The sequence below is a fragment of the Gossypium hirsutum genome, chromosome A05 (genome assembly GCF_007990345.1).
Source record: "Gossypium hirsutum isolate 1008001.06 chromosome A05, Gossypium_hirsutum_v2.1, whole genome shotgun sequence".
Lineage (NCBI taxonomy): Eukaryota > Viridiplantae > Streptophyta > Magnoliopsida > Malvales > Malvaceae > Gossypium > Gossypium hirsutum.
This window is the reverse complement of record NC_053428.1, coordinates 25897737-25921408: the sequence shown is the minus strand read 5'-3', so window position 1 is coordinate 25921408 and position 23672 is coordinate 25897737. Positions and strand designations below refer to the sequence as shown.

Genomic DNA, 23672 nt, shown 5'->3' with positions numbered 1-23672 from the left:
CACCAATTCAAGATGAAGATAAAAGAATTGCAGATGAGGATGATCAAGCAGAAGATTTAACTTCTGAGCAATCTTTAATGGAACCTGGACCTGATCAAGAGCCAAAGGAAGATGACACTGAGCAGCAACTTGAAGATGAATCAGATAAACAAGAATTAGATCAGGAAAATGAAACTGAGAGTATTGAGGATGAAATTGGAGAAGAAACTGATGAGGAAGAACATAGTGAAGAAAATGGAATTACAACATCTCCTGAAATAGACACTGACAAAGATAAAGGTCCAATCGAGGGACCAGCTATGGAGGAGAAGCCCAAAAAGACCAAACTGCATAAACCCTTAATGTTTGCAGGATCAGCATTTCTTGTCTCACTCATTGTGATAGTCATTAAATTACTTAAAGCAAGAAAAAGATGAAATTGCTAGCATTTAGTATTTTTCCATTTATACACTGATGATAACCTTTGAGTCTGCACTCAGACAATACTGTTGACTTCTCACTTCTGAGAAAATTTTAATCTCATTGTGGTTTGCATTGTTCACGGCTTTAACACTTAATGTTGTACCTCAATAAACATATAAATATTATGATTTTTGGATAAAATTCTTCATGAAAGTTAGTGCAACAAGAAGAAGCTTTTCTCAATTGGAGTCTGACCTGGCTCAACTTCAAAACAAGACGCATTCAATCATGGGAGTTTATACAGCCGCTGGGGAGTTATAAGGAGCAGAGTGTTCTGTTCTGGAAGCCCCTCCAAGCCCGTTTGGTAGTTGAATTTGCTTCCTCTGGAGTCTGTAGATGTTATGTTCCACCACCCATGCAATTGCTCTGCATATTATCAAGAAATGGGATAAAGCAGAGGGAGTTAGTCCCTCATCTTTCCTTCAACAATAGTCATACAAGTTATTGTTAAGGGAGTCTAAATGGAGTGGGGTTAGAAAAGATGTCATTTCTGAACAATACACATCCAACACTAAAATCAATCATCATCCCTCTACTGGAAACAGCATGCACAGTAAAAGTTAGTCCAAGGACTTCAAGATGCAAAAATATGCTCAATAATCATACCCTTTACAGTGGAATACAAAGCAAACTGGCAATGATAATTTCTGCTTTTAAAGCAACTAATTAGGAATCAAAATGCAACAAATAAGAATAAATCAAGTAAACAGAAGCTTGCAAACACTTATTAGTTACCTAGAAGTGTTCAGTCTGCCAAGTACTTCACTTTGTTGATCAAGGCGAGGCTTCCTTAGAGTAGAGCAGTAATTGAGTAAAGCTTAAGACAGATGTTGCCTACGGCAGAGTTCAACTGAGCTTTTGATATTAAGAAGCAGGTTGAATATAGCTCAACAAAGTGTTGTGCTCTAGATTTAAAGTACGGAGGTTTAAATAGCTTTTCACAGTTATAATAAGCTACCAAATCAAAGGTTCTTGTTGACCAAGCCATGAAACTCCAACTCTTAAACAACCAGAAAACCCAGAATCCAAAGGCTTCACCCTTAGGTGAGTTTCAGTCCATCACTGTAAAATCAGTAAGTTTGTAGTTTGTTTTAAATTGCATGTAATATCCCATACACTGTAACTTTTCCGTTACATATGAACAGGCTCCTGCAATATTCATCTTCAAACATCAACTAATGCTCCACTTTAAGGAAAATTTGTCCAGAATAAACAAATATTTGGAATATTTTCGTGTTAGCAATTACATCTTTAATTGGACAGCCCGAATTGGGAACAATTGGCTGCTTGAAAATGACAATCTGTGATAACAAAAGCATTGAACTTAACACGCATCTTCATGGATTAAGGACTGCCACTCAAAAAATCAATGAATTACAGCACCTTTCCAAGCCTTTTTTCACTCTCCTTTAGTTACAATATGCTACCCAAATTACACAATCCCTAGTGGATTGAATATTACTGCATTAATTAACATAAACACCAGTTCAATGACTTTCATTCAAAGGAAAACACCAGCTAGAAACAGTTTAAATCAATGCAGATCTTTGCAACCTTTCCTCAGGACATCCATGCTTGACATTTTTAAAGGAAATACATGCACATTTGTATAGGAGCAATTGTTTTCAGAAACTAGTTTCATATCATTTCAATATATAAAACATGAATCAAAGACCACAGGCAAAACCAACTGGAACACTTAAAGCCTTGGGAATAACAAATTTAATTGTACAAGAAACTGCCTAAAACAAATCAGCCTGCCAGGCCTACCTTCAGTTTTCACCTGACTATGTAAGTATCTGAGGTATCTCAAGATTCTCAACAAATTTCAAGGCTTTTTTCAGTTCTGCTTCTACCTGTTTGTATCACCAGCATTCAGAATTCAAGTTTTTTTCCATTCATAACAACAATACTACGATATTGTAACCAACAAATATACAGAAATGAACACATATAGATCACTGCAGTATAAAAAAGATTAATCAGAAGCTTTTTTTTCTCATTATTATTCTTGTTACTCTCCTTCCATTCAAGGTACCATCAGAAAAGCTGAGCAGCTGAGACCTCCTAAACAACCTAACAATCTCCTTGACTTCCTCCTCACCACATTCATCCACAACCACCACACACACTCCACCGTTTCTGACAGTCCTCTCCATCTCCTCTGCATTCCGCAAGGGATACAAGGCCGCCATCAAATGACCAGTGAAGGCAACATCAAAAGCCCCATCAAAGAAGGGAAGATTATGGGGATTGGCCCTGCTAACCAAAGGCAAGGATTCTATCAGTTCAACACCTATAACATTCTTAAGACCCATTTTGGATAGAGCCATGACGTCATGGCCAGCCCCAGCAGAGACACACAGGACTTTGGAGTGGTTCTTTAGGAGACCATTTTGGTACAGTTGAGTGAAGAATTGAGTAAAGGAAGAGACCTGGGTCATCCAAGATTTGGAGGACCAGAGGCGGGCATTCTTCTTGGAAAGAGGAAGGTAGTGGCGAGGGGTAGAGTCACAGGTGGAGTTGGGGAATCTCAAGTGAGGCTTTTGGAGAGCACTTGGTGGGATGCATGTTTTGGGGGTTTGGAGGAAGAGGAAGGTGATGATAAGTGTTGCTATGGTAATTGATACAAAAGATACCTCGTTTTGGAATTTTTTAATCTGTTTTTCCATTTTGGTTTTCCTCCGTGGTCAAAATTTTTACCCCAGTATTCTGTTGGTCTCTTTCTCCACTAAAAATGCACAGTCTGACAACCACAATAGAATCTGTTTATAAGGAGAGAGAGGGCTATTTTCATTTCTCAAAATTTTCCTTTCCTCTTCTGTTTACAAGATATTCTGCTTTAGTAGTATTAGCATAAGATTGCAGCGATCTTGCTTTGAACTGGTACAAATGTCCGTAAGGATCTCCTATGCTATTGTATTGGTAAACTGCAACACAGGATATAATACATGGAGATACCATTAGACCAAATGTAAACCGCATATGTATTTATTGGAAGTCCTAACAAATTGGCAACTATTGGAACACGCCATATAGGACACTATTACAATAGTAATGACAGCAATAGCAGAAGAAGCAGTGGCATAAACTTTTCTATACTGTAGTCAATATAGAAGAAAATCACAGCCCAATGATTTCTGTGGTATGTGACCCCAATTATGTAGTACACATTCAAGACAATATTAAAAAAAGCCCCATTCAAATAATAGAATGCATTCATATAAGAAGAAACTCTTTTATTTAGCGAATATGGAAAATTGTAATTTAAAAAGTAAATAGCCAGGCTGCATTATACCTTTAATCAATTATCTTATATTCAGTCCAAGAAAATCAATAGCATGCCGCATCTAAAGCATTTTACAATAAATTTCAGAAAAGAGAAAAAATTCCACTAGTTGAAAGATCTATAACCCGTGAGATCTTTTATGGAAAACCCTTGAGATTCATTATTGTCAGAGTGAAATGGTAGTGACGCTCATAATTTTCATAAAAGCCAATACACACACCTTAAGGAATAAAAGACAACTGGAACAGGTTTGGCAGAAACAACAATGGAGTTTCAAAATGAAAATCAATGAAACTACCTGAGGCAATGACTCCAAAAAGAAAAGAAAAGAAAACTGCTAAAATGAAGCATTAAGGGTTACCAGGAAACACAAATAAATTGCAAGCTAGGATTAAAAGAAACAGAACATTGGCAAGTCTTGCTAACAGACAGCAGTAGTTGAAGAAGACAGACGATGCTCACATTGATAGAAGAAACAGATAAAGTGCAACCAACAAAAACGCATGAAAGTTGAATTAAATGGTCACCAAGAAAATAAATTAAGCAATTTTAAAAAAAAAAACGATTTTTAACTTGTATTACTCCCAACAAACCACAAGTTTTTTATTGTAAACTACAGCTAATAAATCAATTACATGAAAAATCATATGCCAAGGAGACAAAGGAAGCAAGGTCAAAGCTTGCAAAAAAAAACCCCTCAAATATCTAGCTATGATTTGTGGTTTTAACCAAACTGAACTTCATTAAAAGCCCTAACTACATAAGCAGCCATGTCCATATGAAGAAAGAGAGAAAGAGTTGTTCTTCAGATTAACCCCCAAAAAAATGCTTTTGATGGCATTAGTGAAAGTAAATTTCCAAAGTGAAAAATAAAAAATAACTGATGCATTTCAATAAGTTCTGGACTAAATTAAAAAAATAAAAAGAAAAATGTGCAGTTCTCTGAACCATCTGAAATTGAATTTTAAAGCAAACAGATCTTCCATGCAGTAATACGAATCAACAGCGAAAAAGAGGATAAAAGAAAAGTGTACTGACCTTGAAACATGCATCCCCCGCTTGGAACAAAATATTGAATCTGAGACAGATAGACACTGAACAAAATTAAGAGGTGGTCTGGTCTTTCCTTCTACTTCTCAGGTTTTTACCCAATAATGCTTATCAAATATTAAAGGTTAAAATTTCACCTGTATTCTTCACAATTTTATAATTTAATCCCAGAAATTTATATATAAGTAAATTAATATTTTAGTTTAATAAAAGGAAAAGATTAATTACAATAGTGCGTAAAAAAGAATTATGCCGAGAGTAAAAAAATAATATATTTCATCTAATAAAAATGATTATTAAATATAAATTTGATTTCAAATAAATTATTCTTTTATTTTAAAATTTCACATAATCGAATAAAGTTTTAATGTCTATAATATTAAAAATGTCAGGAATACGATCAAAAAACGTCAGGAATACGATCAAAAAACGCGTGAAAATTTAACACAAAAATAATCGAAAAACCTGGTATTCTTGTATTTTCTTTGTTATATTAATTTTTTTCCTACAAATAGACATCATTATATTAAGATTAATGAGACTTAGACTTAATCGTTCTTAGTTTTATTTTGTTGTTTTATAAGTTTCTAAACTCTTTTTTCTAATTGAAGTACATTCGAAGTTTTGATTTGACAAGTTTGTAAGATTGAATTATTCTTAATATTTCTTTGCTCTTTAGTATTCATATGTCTTCTAGTGTAATTACATTTATTCAAGTTTGTTAAATATTCGATCGGTATTTGATAGCTTAGAATAATTACTTTCTCAATTAGATAATTGTTTGATCAATTGGTTTATAATATTTGTGATGATTGCATTGCATGATTATTTGTGTAATGGGGGCATGCAATTTAACTTAAATAAACATTGTCTGTACATTTGTTGTTAAAACTAGATTTCTTTCATTCTTAAAGCTATTGATAAATTAAATTCTCAAGCAATCGTTGTAAGGTTGTCTGTTAACAACGAAGTATTTAATGGTGATTGTCTTGATTATCGAGAAAATAATAAGATATTAGGTTACTAGTCGATTAACTAATTTATTAAAAAACATTAAAATTCATATTTGTATAAATGATCAAACTCTTGAATCAAATGAAGAATTTACTTTGACATAGTTTTTCTTCATTGGTTTTCTCATATTTTCTTATTTATTTTTATTTTGTTTCACTTTTAATTATAAGCCTCCATTATTTATTTATTTTTTACCTTTTTATTAAAGAAATAAAATTATCAATAATCTTTGTATATACAACTCTACTTTCTACTAATTCATTTTTCTTTATTTTTGACGACTTCAATAATGGCACAATATTATTTTAATACTAAATATTTTAATATTAAATGACATTAGTATAATTTATTCTAAATAAAAAATATTTAAAAAATCTATATACACAATCGACTCATGATAATAAAAAGATAAGAATATATTTTTTTATTTCTCAAAGTATATATCAGACTAATCCTAATAACTAATCTGGAAAATTAAATCATATAATACATTTAAAGTTTTAATCTTTGCCCAAATAATACTACTCTTATTCAAAAGCATTAATAAATTTAAATTGGTATTCAAACATAAAAACATTATTTTTATTTCCTACTGAAACAAAATTCTTCATAGATTTTCCAATTTAACATATTCTTAATAGATAAATGGATTTTGTTTTAGAATAAAACAGAAAAGTTACACATGAAAACGTTATTTGTTTTATATAAAATCAATAATGATAAATTTTAAATTACCTCTTTAATCAATACCAAAATATTACCGTCTCATGAGTATATTTTTATTTTTTTATATTTTAATATAAAATCAATATATTATTTGACATATAATAATTGAAGTTTCTAATTTTATCGTTTTAAGGGTTAATTTAATTTTTATATAAAATTATAATACATTATTTGACATCATAATCTAGTTGCATTTTATATTCAAAGTTACAAACCATTAATAATAGAAAAGGCAAAAGGTAGGATATCAATAACAATATTTTAAATTGCATTTCGCATTGTACATTTGGTTTAGGAAGAGATCAACCTGCCTTCTATCAGCTTAAGCCCAAACATTGATATAGTAATAATATAATAATTAGGTTTCTTACATATATATCTCAAAGACAGCGTGGAGAAAGGTGAGTGAAAAATACAGGAGCATTTGTTTATAGTTGGGCACTGTATACAGCATTTATTAAATACCCCAAGTTATACACAGTTCTATTCCCACTAAATTAGCATCTTCTAGTCTCCAAAAACTGCAACCAACAAGTGCGCTGAGAACTCATAGCTATGTCAACATCATGTAAACGCATTCACTTTTCACACACCACCTGACCACAAAACAAATCTCTACACACGTGGTAGAATGATTCAATACCACAGACAATTGGAGAGATGCTAAAATTAAAACCAAAACATTTCATCTTCAAATACAGTGAACCTGCAATGCTCTCAAAGGTCAGAATTCCATGACTCTAAACAATTCATCAGCGATGCTGTGCTATTTAATTTCATTGATAACCTTTCCAAATCCTCTACTACCAATGCCAGCAACAAGGACAAGAGAAACAGAAAAATAAAAAGAATGGACAATGCTCTAACGCATAGACATTTATCAACCATAAATACTAAAGTTTGCAATTTCTCTGATGCATTAATAAAAATTTCAATGACTATGATACATTTATAAAACAAGCATAAGCAAGATAACACTGCAAGGAAAAGTACAATCGAGGGAACAGGTATAGACTACACAAGCACGACTTTATAGTTCAGCACTTCACACAGCATTTATTAATGCCAGAAGCTCAAATATATACACGCATTACACAGACTAAATTACCATCTTTTTGGGGGATGATTAAAGACACCTTCCTTTGACAACTATCTTAAATTGCAACTAAAATGACTGCCCTCAGAACTCATAGCTATGTCAAGATCATGTACTTTTCACTGTAATCATCTTCATCAATAGCTTTTAGCACACCACCTGACCACCAAAGAAATCTATATATGTATGTATATATATATGCGTGTGGGAAATTTACCCAATATATTGCCGATGGAGATAACATGTGTGGTGAAGAGAGAGAGAGAGAGAGAGAGAGAGAGAGTGAAAGGAGGTGGAGTGCAAAAGCCAAAGATGAATCGAAACAAGAACAATCCAATCAAAATTGAGTTTTCCATCATTGGGCAAAATAATGGCAGCAGGTCTAGATGAAACCAAGACATTTCTAAAATCCTACATAACATCACGAGAGAAAGCACTATGATCTACTAAAAGAGAATATACTGAGCCAGCAAAAAGCACAACTGTCAGAAAAGGCTCTAAGCGAGCTTCGAAAACCCTGAACAGCCTATAAAAACAATTTAAAGGGAGGATATAGTTCAAATAAAGCAAAATACCCTCCGTATCATAATTAGCCACATGTCAAAGCATTTGAAATTGTTAAGGAATAAAAAGAAGTGAAAGATTGAATAGAACCAAAATGAATCACCGAGATTACATGCTTTCTCAAGTATTACCAGGTAATGAGCATAGAAAATACTAGTTGAGGTCGAACAAGAAAGAGTTTGATCTCATTGACAACAAATCCAATAAAAAGTACTTTTAAGAAAATAAATTTATAAAAATTATTATAATAAGATTAGATGCAACAAAACAGATATGCCAACATTGCTACACAGGTGAGCATATGTAGGGTGATCATGCATTAATTTCAACAGATAACATTCACCTCTAGTCTAGTATAGGACATTAGAAAGCAAGTACATTTTCTGTTACTTCTCCTGTCAATGCCCAAAAACAAACTCTTCAGCAATGAAAATCAAAACATTTCATTTCATCTTCAGATATCATATAGTGACAGAATCTGCAATGCCCTCAGAGGTCAGAAGTCAATAGTTCTAAGAACTTCATCAATGGTGAGACTATTTAGTTTCATTGATAACCTTTCCACATCCTCTACTGCCATTGCCATCAATAGTCAAAAGGACTAACAAATCATAATAAAAATAATAGTAATAATAATAACAACAATAACGACTGCGACAAAGAAGTGAGAAAAAGAAAAAGAAGAAAAAGCCAGAACTAGAGATAACAAATGGTAGAGAGGATGGAGGCTAATAACAATGACGTGGGCACCTCTAAGCCTATACAAGTATTCATCATTGGGCAGGGCAGGCTAATAACAATAAACATCAAAGCATGTTTAGGGAATGTGATCTCGACGCCAAATATGCTCATAGAAGAAAAAAAGGGTGATAAATATACACATGTACTATCAAATAAAACCACAGAAAACCCGACTCAATACAGCAAAGATTAAATATACATATAAATAGAGATTTAATCAACCAGAAACACCATGTCTGCATTTCTCTGATGCATTCTGCTTAAATACATTCATAATATAAAATATAAGGTATCTCTAAGATTGCTCACTAAAAATACACTCATAGAAAGTGAAAAATATGCACACACATATTTATAGTTCAGCACTGTACATGGCATTTGTTAATGCCAGAAGTCAAAAATACAAACTCCTTATACAGTTCTATTCGAACTAAATTAGCATCTGTTGGCCGAACACATCTGCCTCCAAAATGCACTGGAAGTGCACATAAAAAGAGCCCTCAGACCTCATGGCTATGCCAACATCATGTACAGTTTCACTGTAAACACATCCTTCAATGGCTTTTCATACACCACCTAACCACCAAAGAAATGTCTATATAGATATAGATAGAAAGATATAGCGTGTGTGTGTGTTGGAAAACCATCCAATACACAGCCAGTATAAAGACCATCTGTGAGAGAGAGAGAGAGAGAGAGAGAGAGAGAGAGTGAAAGGAGGTGGAGTGCAAAAGCCAGAGAAGAATAGAAAACCAGAACCATTCAATCAAAAATGAGTTTTCCATCATGGGGCAAAAGCAGCAATAAGTCTCGATGAAACCCAAGGCACAGGTTTCTAAAACCCTACATAACATCATTGAAAGAAGAAACTATGATTTACTACAAGATTATATACTGAGAAAGCAAAAGATACAATGGTCACCAAGGCTCTAATCAAGCTTCAGATACCCTAAAAGTCCTATAACAACAATAAAGGAAGATATATTTCAAAGAAAGAAATATAACTTTAGTAACATAATTCAACAATGGTGATACCCATGACTTCTATTCCAATCAATATCTTCAGAGCTCGGTGAAAAAGGTAAACAAGAACAAGACTAAGTGGCAAAAGAACTACCATATGTATCATCTTCTTCTCACCATTGGGCACATGCCAAAACCTTTGAAATTCATTAAGCATATGTCACACAGATGGTATCAAAAGCAGTGAAATATTGACTAGAACCATAGTGAATCACTAGGAAGGTAACGTATTTACAAATAACAGTTGGGATTAAACCAGAAAAGGGTTCACAATATTTTCTCAGACAATTAAATGTTTAATGGTTTCAAATTAGCAACTAAAGAAGAAGAGGATACAATAACTGATGAAATAGACGCAATAAGAGCATCAAGAAGGAAATGAAGCTTCATCTAGCAACAAAAGACTAATTTCAAGTATGACATTGCCAGTGAGATTGACATAGTTCATAAAATTAATGAAACTAAACACTCATACAACATATCCAATGAAATCATACAACTATTCGATAGCATTACAATTCCATACTGTACTGGAGCTAATAAGGGCCAATTAACAGCCAAAAATACAATCCCATTGCAGAAAACCGCTAATAACAATGCGTTCAGCTAAGGGTACGCATGAGTATAATCAAGATGCAAATCACATGAGAAAAAAAAACAGAATGATAATCCGACAATCAAAATGTTCAACAAAGCCCTCAGATCTCATAGCTATATCTGGTCATTGACAGTATTAACAAACTGGTTTTCATTAAGAGAATTTATCAACCATCATTTGTGCCAATAAGAAGATAAATAGAATTATAGATAGAAAGAATAGAGAAAGAGAACAGGGAAAGAGGAGGGGAGAGTTATCGACAGGAACCAGAAAGGATAGAGAAACAGAAGGAGAGGAACAGGAAGAGGAAGAGGAATTGAACAACAGATGATGATAGTAAATGCTCTAAAGCGAAAATCAGTCGAACTGCTCCATTCAATGAGTTTTCCATCATTGGGCAAAATCCACTAAACCAAAATTTAAAGTTCAAAAACATGTTTATAACCCCCCCCCAAAAAAAATAAAAATAAAAAGAAAGTAATGAAAACTTACCATTACAACAAAATCTGCACGCAAAAACAAAAAATAAAACCAAAACTAGCAAGTCAGATAAAGGTTTCTAGCTTGCATGTACATCAAGATAGCATTTTTTTTAACCGCGCCTTCATCTCAACTAAAAGAAATGGCTTTGGGAGTCAAATACAAAAATGGGTATTTTCTAAAAGTGATAAAAAGAAATGAAAGCCCTGAGATCTCACAGCTTTGTGGTATTTTAATGCTCGGGGTTGTTCTTCAAGTACCTGACAATATACATAACACCACTAATATAAACGTGTATATGAATGCTGTGTATATTGTGCCAATGAGAAGGCAGTGGTGGAGATGGAGGCAGCGGTGTGTTAACCAAAACAGTTTTTTTTTTTTCTAAGAATATGGAGAGATGCAACAGGCCTTGAAACTAACAGCAAAGCAATAAATATTAGGGTTTCTGAGGAAGAAAGCAAAGAGAAAACAGAAAAGATGAAGTAGGCTGAAAATTTAATGAGTAATGAGCTGGATCAAGCCCAGGTATAAGTTTGTAAAGGCCATTGTCCAATAATAATGGCAGAGATAAGAAATAAAACTTTTTAAGAAGGGCAAAATACACTCTGACTAATCTATAGATAAGTTTTTATTTTGGTCACTTAATTAAAAAGTTATAATTTAGTTATTAAATTATTTAAAAGTTTTTATTTAAATCACTATACTGTTAAAATTGATGCTATAAGGCTTATCTTGTTCATATTGCTTGCATTAATCGAAAGCTTTCTTTCCTTTTCTCTTCTACATTTAATTTTTTTTATGAAATAACTTAGTATGTCACAAATCTGCAAACTAAAATTTAGACAATTTTTTTCTTCAATCTTCAACACTAATCGTCAAATCGAATTGGACTTAAGGTATGTTCTTCTACTCGTTAATAGGTATTGGTCCATCATATCGATTGTCGAATCGTTGCTTGGAACTCGCTAATGAAACTTTAAAAAAAATTAATAGCCTAGTAACTTAAATAAAAACTTTTGAATAGTTCATTGACACAAATGAAAAATTTTGAACAGTTCAACGACTAAATTGTAATCTTTTTTAATAAAGTGACCAAAGCAAAAACTTACCTATAGTTTAGTAACTAATGATTCGCTTACACTTATAACAATATATATGTATTTCAGGGTAAACTATATCATTAATCACCCAACTATCAATATATTTCTTTTTAGGTCATCAAATTATAAAAATTTTCAATTTCATCACTAATGTTTTTAGTGATTTTGTTTTGGTCACTCTTCATAAATCGTTAACCAAAATAATGGCATGACCTTTTCTAATTGATACAACAATGCATTTAGTTCTCAATACTTATAGTTTCTATAATTCTAGTCATAAATTTAAATAATTCAACAAATTTAACAATCCATAGTTATAGATTTTATAAATTTAGTCCATAAACATATTTTCTTTTTTTAATTATGTAGCAAGTCTAACCAATCAAGAACTGACATGTAGATTAAGAAAATCAATTAATATGTAACATGTCATTTAAGTTTTAATTTATTTAAATTTTCATCAAATAAAATTTATTATTTGTTAAATTTCTTTTAAACCCAAAATAAAATTAGTAATTATTTTCAAAAAAAAAAGGGGTAATGGTACCACTGTCGGCCCCATCATAGAAAATTTATTCCGATGGTAGAAAAAAAATCAAAAAACATTAACAAGTGGAAGCCAACTTGACCTAATCAAATCACCCACACCAACTTGAACTCACCACAATCCTTAATCGAATCCCAAAGGCTTCGGGTCAAACCAAAAACTTAGCGTTGAAGCAATTTTTGAGAAATTCGAAGAGTGATAGGCCAAAATCAAGGAGGTGATGGGTTTAAAAGATCTCAAGGGGCTTGATTTCTAGTTTTGGATATTCAAACAAATCCGTTGTAACAGTGATTATAAAAAAACAAGAGAGGAGAATGAAGGGTATGGACTTTGTTCTTTTAAAAAATAATTGATGGCTTTTAATAAAATAAAACGAAAAAATGGTTATGTGTAAAAAGAAAGATGATGATGATGGTGATGATAAATTTGTTGAATTAATGTGATAGAATGTATTAATGATTAAATGTGTTATTATACTAATTAAAAAAATTATTCATGAGAAGTAACCAAAACAATACCGATCAAAAACATTATTGAATTGACCAATTCATTGACAATACATAATATTTTTTTACCCAAATGGGTTTTAAAATCTCACTATGTGCTAATGTTATATGTGAGCTTTAGTTTGATTAATTGGCTTGTTTTGAATTTTTTTCAATTTTTTGTCTATTTATACTGTAATAATTTGATTATATTTATTTAGATATATTTATATTTATATCTAACTTTACTATAATAATTTGATTCTACTGGTTCGGGATTTGTATTTATATTTGTAAGTGTAAACTTTAAAAATTTATTTACCGTAAATAATAATTATGCATTTAATGTAGATTTTGATCATCAATTAATCTATAAAGGTAATTTTTAAATATATATACATTTTAATCTCACATTTTTGCCAATAATTCTTTTTTTCTAATTGTAAGAGTATTATGTTGTACGCTTAAAAATTTAACTTGAGTGCAAAACAATTCTATTTTCTTCCACAATTTTCAAAAAAATATTACATTCTTACATATATCATTTTCCATTCACACTACAAACCCAGCTCATTGCGAAGTTTCAAAAATTTTTTATTATCAGAGGTCACCCAATTTCCTGTATTAATAATTATTTTTAATGCTAAATAAGTTTTGGTTTAACTTGCATCATTATTATTGCAATAATTAAAAAAGGTTGGTATGAACATGATTATATCATTCTACTTAAAGGGTTTGAGGGAGGGTTTCATGGGTAGTTTAGGAATAACATCAAAAAATTTTAACAAAACACTTTTTTATTAAGGTTAAATTCTACCATTAATCCTTATTACTATGTATAAGTTGTTTGTTTAGTTCATATATCTTAATTTGGCCAATTTTAATACATGTAGGGCCAAAGCCAAGAGTTATGTGATTGATGCTAAGATAAAACAAAAAACTTTTGGAGAGCCAAAGCTAAAAAAATTGTATCAAAATGACTTAAATTGATTTTTAAACTTTAAAAAAAGGGGTCAAAATTGCAATTGTTACGTTTAAATAAAAGTTAAAAGAGACTAAATTGAATAGTTAACATTTCGAAGGCACTATAATCTTAACTATACCACATAGACAAGGGAGTGATGGATGTTAACAAGGATGGATCGAGGGGGCTTAGAATTTTTATATTTTCGAATTATATATAAATTATTATGTATTTTAGATTTAGTGTCCACATTGTATAACATTTGTCCCCCTTGATCAAATTGTATTTATAAAATTCGCCATTTTAAGCCATAAGGTAATACTTTATATTAATAAAATATTTCTTTTGTTTTTAATTATATAACTTTAATAATAATAATAATCAAATATTAATGTATGATGGGCTTTGAATGACTAAATTTAGAGGCCTAATATAGACTTTAAAGCCAAATTTTAAAATTAATTAATTTGGCCCATACTCATACTGGCATCTAAAGAGATAACCTCACTATTGAGCATCACTGTCGGTTTGATATATTCATTGCTAGTACCGATTCATTGTTAACAAAAATAAATTCTCGCTTTAATGATGAGGTAGTAGAGTTACTTGTTCTTAGCTCCGCTTTGGATCTACGCGATAATTACAAAGCTTTTCAGGTGGAAGATATCTGCAAGCTTATAAATGATTTTTATCTGGACGATTTTAAGAAACAAGAAAAGCTACACATGAAGATTCAATTGGAGCATTTTTAACTCGATGCTCATCAAAGCACGGAGCTACAGAAAACTTCTACAGTTGACAAGTTGTGTCAAGTGCTAGCTAAGACAAATAAGTCAAGTATTTATCCTCTTCTTGATAGAATTATTCGTCTTGTGCCAACCCTTCTCGTGTTTACTGCAACAATTAAACGAGCATTTTCAGCCATGAAAATTGTGAAGACAATGTTTTGCAACAAAATGGATAATGATTTTTTTTAACTTACTTGGTGGCATACATTGAAAAATAGATAGCTCGAGAATTTTTAATAGATTCTATCATTGATGAATTCGTTCTTATGAAAAAGCGGAGGGTGCAATTTAGGCTGTCTAGTATTGAGAAATGGGACTAAGGCCAAGTGTTTTAAATTTAATTTTTTGAATTATAATGATATTTGTGAATTTTTTATTATAGTATTAGTTATTCTTTTTCTGTGTATTGGAAAGAAATATTTAATTTTATATAATGTGATTTTTGCTTTTAATTTTGTTACAGTTAAATCGTTCATGCTTTTAATTTGTTGGATAAGAAAAAAATTATTCGGGAAGAATTGTCTCTTTTTTACGTTAAAAAAAAGGTCGTCTAGATTTAAAAGTTTTGTCCTCCTTTGAGTAAAATCCTAAATTTGTCCCTGAATTTTAAATTAATTAAGTTTTGTTATTTCAAAATTTTCATGCGGCAAACATATCATGTTACCTTACTATTTTCATATTCTATAATCTCTGCCTATAATTACAAATTTCGAGAAACTTTTGAACCGATCAATATAACATTTGTTATTCATTATATTATTGAACTTGTCATTTTATTTTTTATTTATGAGATTTATCACATTTACAAATAAGAATTTTAATTTGATTAAATAAATACTTCATATTAAAATTTATCATACCTATAAATAATAATTCTTACCCCAATTAGGACATTTTTATTACATAATATTGTATACAATAAATAATTTAAATTTAATATTGAATTACTTTATATTTAAAATATTATATTTCCATTAATAAGTAAAAAATAAAATTTATATTACTTTAATTTTAATTGTTGATATAATAATATTTTATTTAATGTATAAAAAATATAAAAATATATTTATATAATATTAATTATATATTATATAGGATATTATTATAGTGAATTTATTAACTAATAAAAAATAAAAACTAAATAGTGAATAGTGAATAGTATAATGTACGTTATATCATTCTTTTATAGTTTACACTGTGATTAGAATTTTTTTTTATTAGTACTATGTTTGAATGATTAAATATATTTATAATTTTTATTATTTATTATTTTGAATAATTTTTTTATTAATTATATGAAGTAAATATATATTGTCCATATGGTAAAAATGGTTTAATATGATTTGAAATTATTATTATTATTGTAATATTTGAATTGTTAAAAACTAATATATTTTAATTGTTTTTCAACATATTAAATAAAAATAATTTATACTAATTACAATAATTAGAAATACATTATTTTTTAAAATTAATTAAAATATTAAATGTACAAATCACATGTCACGCATGTGAGATTATAAACTACTTACTCCCCAAAAAAAATATTTAATGGATTCACAACTTTCGTGTCAAAATTGAAATTCAAAACTTAAAAAATATATGACCTAAGAATAATAAAATTAGATAGTGTGAACTGAAGTTACAATTTTATGCATAGTTAAGACTAAAAATGAAATTTAATAAATAGATTTAACTACTATTGTTTGGATATATATAATATAGGAATTAATAACTAATTTTGAGCTTTTGTATTTTTGGTGAATTACAAGAGGAGGACAAAGCCCTAACAGTAATGCGACTTAAACTCAAACCACACTCAGGGCGATGAATACCCCAGTAATCAGGCCAACACACAAGAATTCTTCAACTTTATTAAATGGTACAAATTTAACATAAATTCAATGGTTAAATATTTAAATATCATATATCACATACAATTTCTTTTATAAATAAAATAAAATATGCCTAGAATGATTTTTATTAATATTTTCTTATTCAACCTTCAACCAACTTTTTAGCATGATATATTGTGAATAAAATACATCATCAAATTTCAATTCAATTCTGTAATTCGACTTTTAAAAATTGTTTCTCGCCATTATTACCACCGTAATTAATTGTGGTCGTAATTTAATTTGAATCATATTGTTTATACATAGGAATTATTAAATTTATAATGAATTATTTGAATTTTAAATTTTATAAAGAAATATTTAATTATTAATTTTTTTTTGTTTTTAAATTTGTATTTTTTTGGCAAATCACCCAAAAATAGATGAAAAAAATTAAAGTTTTTCAATTTTACAAATGTGGATAATATACCAGGATTTAATTAACTTTTTTTAATTTAAAAAATTTAAAAAATATTTTTTAAAATTACAAATAATTAAATTTATTTTAAAAATTATTTTTAATTTTTTTAAATTAAAAAATTAATTAAATGATGACATATCATCTATGTGACAATTCACGAGTGTGTCACATCAACAAAGTTAACAAATGTTAATTTTATATTATTTTTTAAGTGATTTGATAAAAAAATACAAATATAAGAGCTAAAAGAGACGAAATTAAATGGAGAAGTAAAAAGTTATGCGTTTGGGTTGGAAAATTTGTGTGATGTTTCATTGTTTTCCCTATACTACTACTGCTGTTTGGCATTGTGTACTTCAATGATGTCTTTAAGTTTGCATTTCCGAAAAGAAAATATGTGTTTGAAACCAAAATCATTATAAAAAAGAAAATTATGAAAGTTGTTAAAATAATGAAAACAAAAACAAAGGACCCACTCTTGGTAGTATGGTCGTCAGACACCTTAAAGCCTGCAAAAAGGAATAGTTATACCTATTGCCCAATTTTGATTCCAAAACAAATGCAACAGTACAATACAATACATACACCAACAAACACTGGAAATAGATATATACAAACATGTCAAAATCTGTCGTCATTGTCTACCACTCAATCAAAATACCAACACATAGGATATAAGTCGGACCTGGTAATTATAGGGAGGAACATGATAATACGTGAGTGGAAGTTTTTGTTGTCAGAAGGAATATGTTTTGGCGTCTGATCTGAGTACAAGAATTTTCCTAACTAATGCTTTGCTGCCACCAGGTTTCAATTCAAAAGAAGAGGCCGACAGCATAAAAAAGACATGCATGGAATTTGGACTGCACTATGCGATGGGAATCTTTTCTCCTGCGACCCTCCTATTAATAATATAAAATTAATTTATTCTGATGAGCAGGATAACATCTTAAATAAAACGGTGCATCCATGAACGTACTAGACTTTTACTTCCGACTCTCAACTGTTGTTTTCACATAATTTTCAAAGACTGAAACAACAGAATACAGCAATCTATCCCAAAAGAGACAAAATGAAAATGCAACGAGGAAGAGAAAATGGAAAGAAAGGTGAACAAATGTTTTCGTGTCCTTTTTGCCAGTTTCTGGCTGCCAATTGTACAATAACACTGCATGCAACACCCCATCCTATCAATTTCTAGAAAGTAAAAAGAGACTTAATACCGAGCTAAATGTTGTATTTGCTCAACATTTGTCACTTTTTTCATCTATTCACATGCCAATTTGGTGTCAAAGCTGCTCAGGCAGATGGCAAATGCCTGAAATGCTGACAGTGGATATCTGTAATCCATGGTAAACATGTCCTTCCCAACTTTACCAAACTGGAGAATTATCTTGTCGTGGTCTGATTGGGCTGGCTGCGATGGTGTTGGCGCTCCGGCTGCTGGTTGGTTTGCAGCAATCAGCTGAAAATTCTTCACAGATGCAACGGTTACACGTCCCCGGAAGTTCAGGCACCAACATTGTAACTGTTCATGCCATCTTGGTGCTTTGTTCCTCAGTATCAATGGCCTATCCTTCCCTTCATCCTCTTCATCACGGGTTCCAACAATGTCTGAGAATCTGGCACTACTAAACTCGGATGAGTTGTCAATTGACTTTGAGAAAGAGATGCTCCTAAATGAGTCTTCAAGGGATCGAGGGATAAGCTCCGGTTGACCAGGGACAATGCCACCTGGCTCAACAGCTGAGGCAGGAATTGAGTACATACTGCAATGCATCCTACGAGGTCCCCTAGTACCTAGGACATTTAGCTCATATGAAACCTGAGCAATGTTGTAGCTACCGGTAGGAACCTTTGGGGAGACTTTTTTCGAATAGAACCTTCGGCTTCGGCCAGGTGGTGAAAGCTGAGCATTGTTGTATGGAGGTTGCGTGTCATAAATTATGAATTTGGTACCAAGAAAGTTGGACCTGAAGTTGCAAAAATTACATATAAAAAGTGGGATAAGAGTGCATTCGCTGCAAGTAGATAGATAGATTATTTAGGAATTAGATATCCCACCTGAGTTTTCCAATGTATGTGCTGCTAGATCTGGATATGTTATCTGCATCCATAGAGATTACATACTCTGTGCAAGTAGTTCTACGGGTCCGTTTTGCAGAAAGAAGAAACTTCCCATTTTCAACAAGCAAAGCTGCAATGAGAAATATAGAAGATTAAGGTCAGATACGCAATTACAAATGGTAAATTGAAAGCAAGAAATTGTTCTCCATAGGCAAGCCGGTCAGAATAGTACACCAGACAGCTAAAGCCATGATAAATTGCTATCTACAGCTAGTTAGAATTAAGGAAACAAAATCAGAGAAATTATTCACCTAGCAGCAGGGAAATTAAAGAATATATATATATACCAATGATAATGATCCCAGGCCACAATGAAGCAAAGATGACCAACAAGACATTATTTAAGTTGCACAGAGATCCATGTAAAGGTTCAGCTTATTCCAGCAGAGAATGACATTTGAACCCGGTTCAATGTATACATGGATTTTTTAAAAGTTTGAAGTAAACAACCAGCTATAAACTACAAACTTGAAGATGAGAATTCTATTTGCATAACAGAGCTGACCCACAGTTCATATAGGATGACAACAGAAAATCTACTCATAGCCAGATTACACTTATACTTGGAACCAAACTGTCTAACTTGCAGAAAGAAATCATGCATTTGCCAAAAGAAATAACAGGAGCTGTAGCAAACGAGTATTTGGGGAGATTTCATCACAATAAGATGAAAATAATGTTTTTTTCTCAACAGGCTCTCAACTTCTGAATCAAGTGGCTCAAATTTGACAAAAGTGAAGTTTAGAGTCATTAGTAGAAAAGATTGTCTTGTCAAAACAGTTAAAACTTAGCTAGACCGGAGGAATCAACAAGAAAATCAAATGAAAGCAGACTGACAAGGTCTCAACTTTCAACTTACTGATAATCAAGAAGTATTTACCCCAACAGCTAGAAGATGAATTTATGCCAACAAAGGGAAAAAGATAGGAGTCAAAAAATTAGTACTGCAGTTGTAGGATGCTTTTTGCAGCTATATTAGCATCTTAAGAAACAAGATAATAACAGACAAACAAACATTATTTAACCACATAGAGTTATACTTGTCACCATAGAATATTAGTGGTAAAACCATAAAAGTTAATCAGTAGTATTGCCCAGGGGCACCCAAGATACAGATACAAACACCAAAGGAAAGTCAAGGTCTCAAGACCAAGCCAAAGAATTTAAGGGCGAGGCTGATCGAGTAGCTTACCAGGACTAAGGCAAAGGAAAAGGTGATAAGTTAAATTAGATTTGTCTCTCTTAATGAAGCATTGAATGGTTCCATCCCTTGACCCAGGCTGTGGTTGATTAACAAAAGAACACTTCGTCAGTCACCACTGTATATAATCGGAAATTCAACTGGATAATATAATACACATGCAAACATTCGCTTATACCGATCAAGAACCCTCATAAACACATTACTAATCAATTAATTATATGCAAGACAAAAGATCATTATTAATTAGAGATATTACCTGCTTCAGAGAAACTGGAAAGGTGATTTTCCCGGAGAACTCGGGACATCTAACAATTTCTTTGCACATTTCCCTCCATGACCTGCATACTGCAGCACAAGCAACAACATGCTTGCGAGCAGGCCAGTTGCTCTCACTCGCTTCCAATCTCTTGATCACATCACGCAACAGCTCTGGCGGAAGGCTCGCCCAGCGGCTATTCTGGATAACCATGGGCTCATCATTCAATTCAAGCACTGAACCATTAGATTTTCCCTTATGATGACCAGGAAATCTCACCTCCAAACTACGCCTAGATAAGCTCCCCAAAGCATCCCTCACATCGTTAACCATACTTCGGAACGACATTTATTTTTGGCACTAACAAAGAACCCCCAAAACTTAAATTATAACTATGTTTCGCTAAAATGGAGGCTATAGATCATCCACACGCATGCAGGAACTGCAAAATCAAAGCAAAAGCAGCTTAAATTTTACAAATTCGAAACTAAGAATACTATTGATAAAAAAGTAAGAAAAAGGGAAAAAAAGAAATAGAGGGAAAATCACAAAGCAAGTAAAGAAGATTCTCAAAAAAAGAAAAGGCTCAATCAAAATGGACCCAAAAAAAAGCAACTAAAATACCTAAATCAGAAACTATATTTTTGGCGGGGTTTTAAAAACCCTAATCTCACAAAAAAAATTGTAAAAGGTTCATAGTTACTCGTAATTGAAAATCTAAACATCCTCTTTTCCTATAAAGTCTTCAAATTACGAATCTATAAATACAAAAGTAAAAGAAAAACCAAGATTACATTTCTTAATCCTTAAAAATAAACACTAAAATTCGTCAAAGTTAGAATAAAATCTAACCTCCATCAACTGTAGCTAAGAAGAGCTTAAATTTAAGCAAAGGTCAACTACTCTTTTCATCTGAGAACGTTGACGAAGCAAAAACGAAGAAAATATAAAAACTCGAATTTAATGATTAACACGCCAAATTTTACGAAAACCACGAAAAAATCAGAAATGAACAGAAGAGTGACTATAGCGTTTTTTTAGCACCGAGAAGCAAATTATTGAATAAGAAAAAAGGCGGTGGAAGAATGAGTCAAATCACCGGAAGCAAAAGAAAAAAAGTTAAGAGAAAAGAAATCAGGTCTTGAAACTTTTGGAATAATAATACAATGAAGAGACTTCAAGAACTCAAAAGAAGCAGGAAGTTCCTTTTCCCTTCTCGAAAGGAAAATAGTTTTTTTTCTCGAGAAACAAACAAACAAAAAAAACAAAGAGAAATTTGAGATCTAACAAGGAAAAATGAAAATCACAATCAAGCAGAGCTCACCATCATTACTTCGTTCTTCTCTTTTCAGTGTCAGATCCTCAAACGACTTTTACCACACGCGCTTTCTCTCTGTGTTGAAAAACAAAAGCCATGGACTCCAAATCCTTCTTAAATCTGGTTCACCAAACTAACTTTTTCAAAAATTCATAAAATAAATGAAAAAGAAAATGACCAACATAAATTGTTTTTATTACGAGCTTATTTTTCTTTTTTATAATACAAATTATTTTATAAATATTAATATCTATTATTAATAATAATAAATGTTTAATTAAAATTTAATTTAAAATTACATATATTACACCTATGATATTAGATGGTAACATATTGGAGAAAAATAACAAATCAAACTAACCATTATTTAAATAAGAAAAACTATGTTTAATGTCATTAAATTATTAATAAGTTTAATTTTTATTTTTTAAATTTAAAGAGTTACAAAATAATCATTAAATTATTCAAAAAGTTATAAAATGGGCATTAAATTATTTAAAAATTTTCATTTAAGTAATGAATTGTTTAAAATTTTTTATTTAAGTCATTGGATTGTTAAGTTTTTTGTTAGTTTAATTCATGATTAAATCTCTAAGTATACCCATTTTCTCAGTTTAATAAACTTTTTATCCCAATTTGATACCTAAAGTATCAATTTTCTCTATTTTTGATCCATTTTGTAACAGGCGTTAAAAAAATTGTTAAGCAACTTTGACCAATGAAAAAAATATTATCTAGCAATTAAGTTTATTTAAAATAAAAATATTAATTTTAAATTTTAAAAATAGAAAATTATAATATTAAATATTAAAATATTAAATACACTTTTGATATTGATCGACGTTGATCGGCCACGTTGCACTAGTAAAACACACCATGTATCATTTTATTGAATATTATATATATTATATTATTAAAAATGTAAAAAAATCATATAAAATATATAAAAACAAAAGTTTAAAAATATTTTTTATAAAATTCTAATATATAATTATAAATTTCAAAAAGGCAAAATAATATATACAAATTGAAAATGTTATAAAAATTTTAAAAATGTATTTAAACTTCAAGTAATTGAAAAATAAATGAAATTAAATATCTTTTTAGAATTTTATAATTATATATTTTAAAATTTTATGTTTATACTTTTACAATTTTTTCTATTTCTTGTAATAGTATTATTAATTTCAACTAATTTCTTTTTCAATTATTCTTTTTTAAAATTTATTTTTATAATATTAATATGTTTTTTAGGTTTTATATATTTTTTCTAAAATTTTAAATTATTTATTTCCATTTTTATATATTTTAATTTGTATGTATATTTAATAAAAGGAATTTTTATTTTTTTATATAAAGGCGCCACATGGCGATTTGTGATTAATTATAAAAAATTTAGTGTCTGTCAAAAAATAGACTAAAAATATAACCAATGCATATTTTAGATGCAAAATTGGGAATTTGAGTGTACTTTAGGTATCAAATTGGGACAAAATGAGCTTTGGTAGCAAAGTGGGAAAA

General features: G+C 30.6%; 2 protein-coding genes and 1 long non-coding RNA gene across 6 annotated transcripts; all 3 read right to left on the bottom strand.

Annotated features, from left to right (window-relative positions):
* Positions 1-413: 413 nt before the first annotated feature.
* LOC107914105 (uncharacterized) lies at positions 414-5070 on the bottom strand. Of its 2 annotated transcripts, XR_005927302.1 has the most exons (3): positions 4790-4946; positions 2233-3392; positions 414-828 (listed from the first exon to the last, which is right to left on the bottom strand). XR_005927302.1 is itself a non-coding variant. In XM_041114132.1 (2 exons), the coding sequence occupies exon 2, from the start codon at positions 3132-3134 to the stop codon at positions 2445-2447; it is 690 nt and encodes a 229-aa protein (XP_040970066.1). In that variant the 5' UTR covers positions 3135-3392; positions 4790-5070; the 3' UTR covers positions 2085-2444. The 2 variants fall into 2 exon arrangements, 1 of the variants encoding a protein (XP_040970066.1); XM_041114132.1 differs by lacking the exon at positions 414-828 and having other exon boundaries at positions 2085-3392; positions 4790-5070.
* Positions 5071-6786: 1716 nt separating this feature from the next.
* Positions 6787-11554, bottom strand: LOC107914106 (uncharacterized). Its single transcript, XR_001688701.2, has 2 exons — positions 11056-11554; positions 6787-9785 (listed from the first exon to the last, which is right to left on the bottom strand). It is a non-coding gene; the product is annotated as an uncharacterized lncRNA (long non-coding RNA).
* A 6658-nt stretch (positions 11555-18212) lies between these two features.
* Positions 18213-22335, bottom strand: LOC107914107 (tubby-like F-box protein 8). 3 transcript variants are annotated; one of them, XM_016842861.2, is made up of 5 exons: positions 22158-22335; positions 20834-21275; positions 20566-20653; positions 19311-19443; positions 18213-19219 (listed from the first exon to the last, which is right to left on the bottom strand). In XM_016842861.2, exons 2-5 carry the CDS (start codon positions 21179-21181, stop codon positions 18514-18516), a joined length of 1275 nt encoding a protein of 424 aa, XP_016698350.2. In that variant the 5' UTR covers positions 21182-21275; positions 22158-22335; the 3' UTR covers positions 18213-18513.
* Positions 22336-23672: the final 1337 nt, after the last annotated feature.

Bases quoted from the DNA above. Each gene is read 5' to 3' on its own strand.
- LOC107914105 (XM_041114132.1), bottom strand. From the start codon at position 3,134: ATGGAAAAACAGATTAAAAAATTCCAAAACGAGGTATCTTTTGTATCA.
- LOC107914107 (XM_016842861.2), bottom strand. From the start codon at position 21,181: ATGTCGTTCCGAAGTATGGTTAACGATGTGAGGGATGCTTTGGGGAGC. The intron at 20,654-20,833 runs GTAATATCTCTA...AATCAACCACAG, and splicing joins TTCCAGTTTCTCTGAAGCAG to CCTGGGTCAAGGGATGGAAC. The intron at 19,220-19,310 runs GTGGGATATCTA...TTGCAACTTCAG, and splicing joins ACATACATTGGAAAACTCAG to GTCCAACTTTCTTGGTACCA.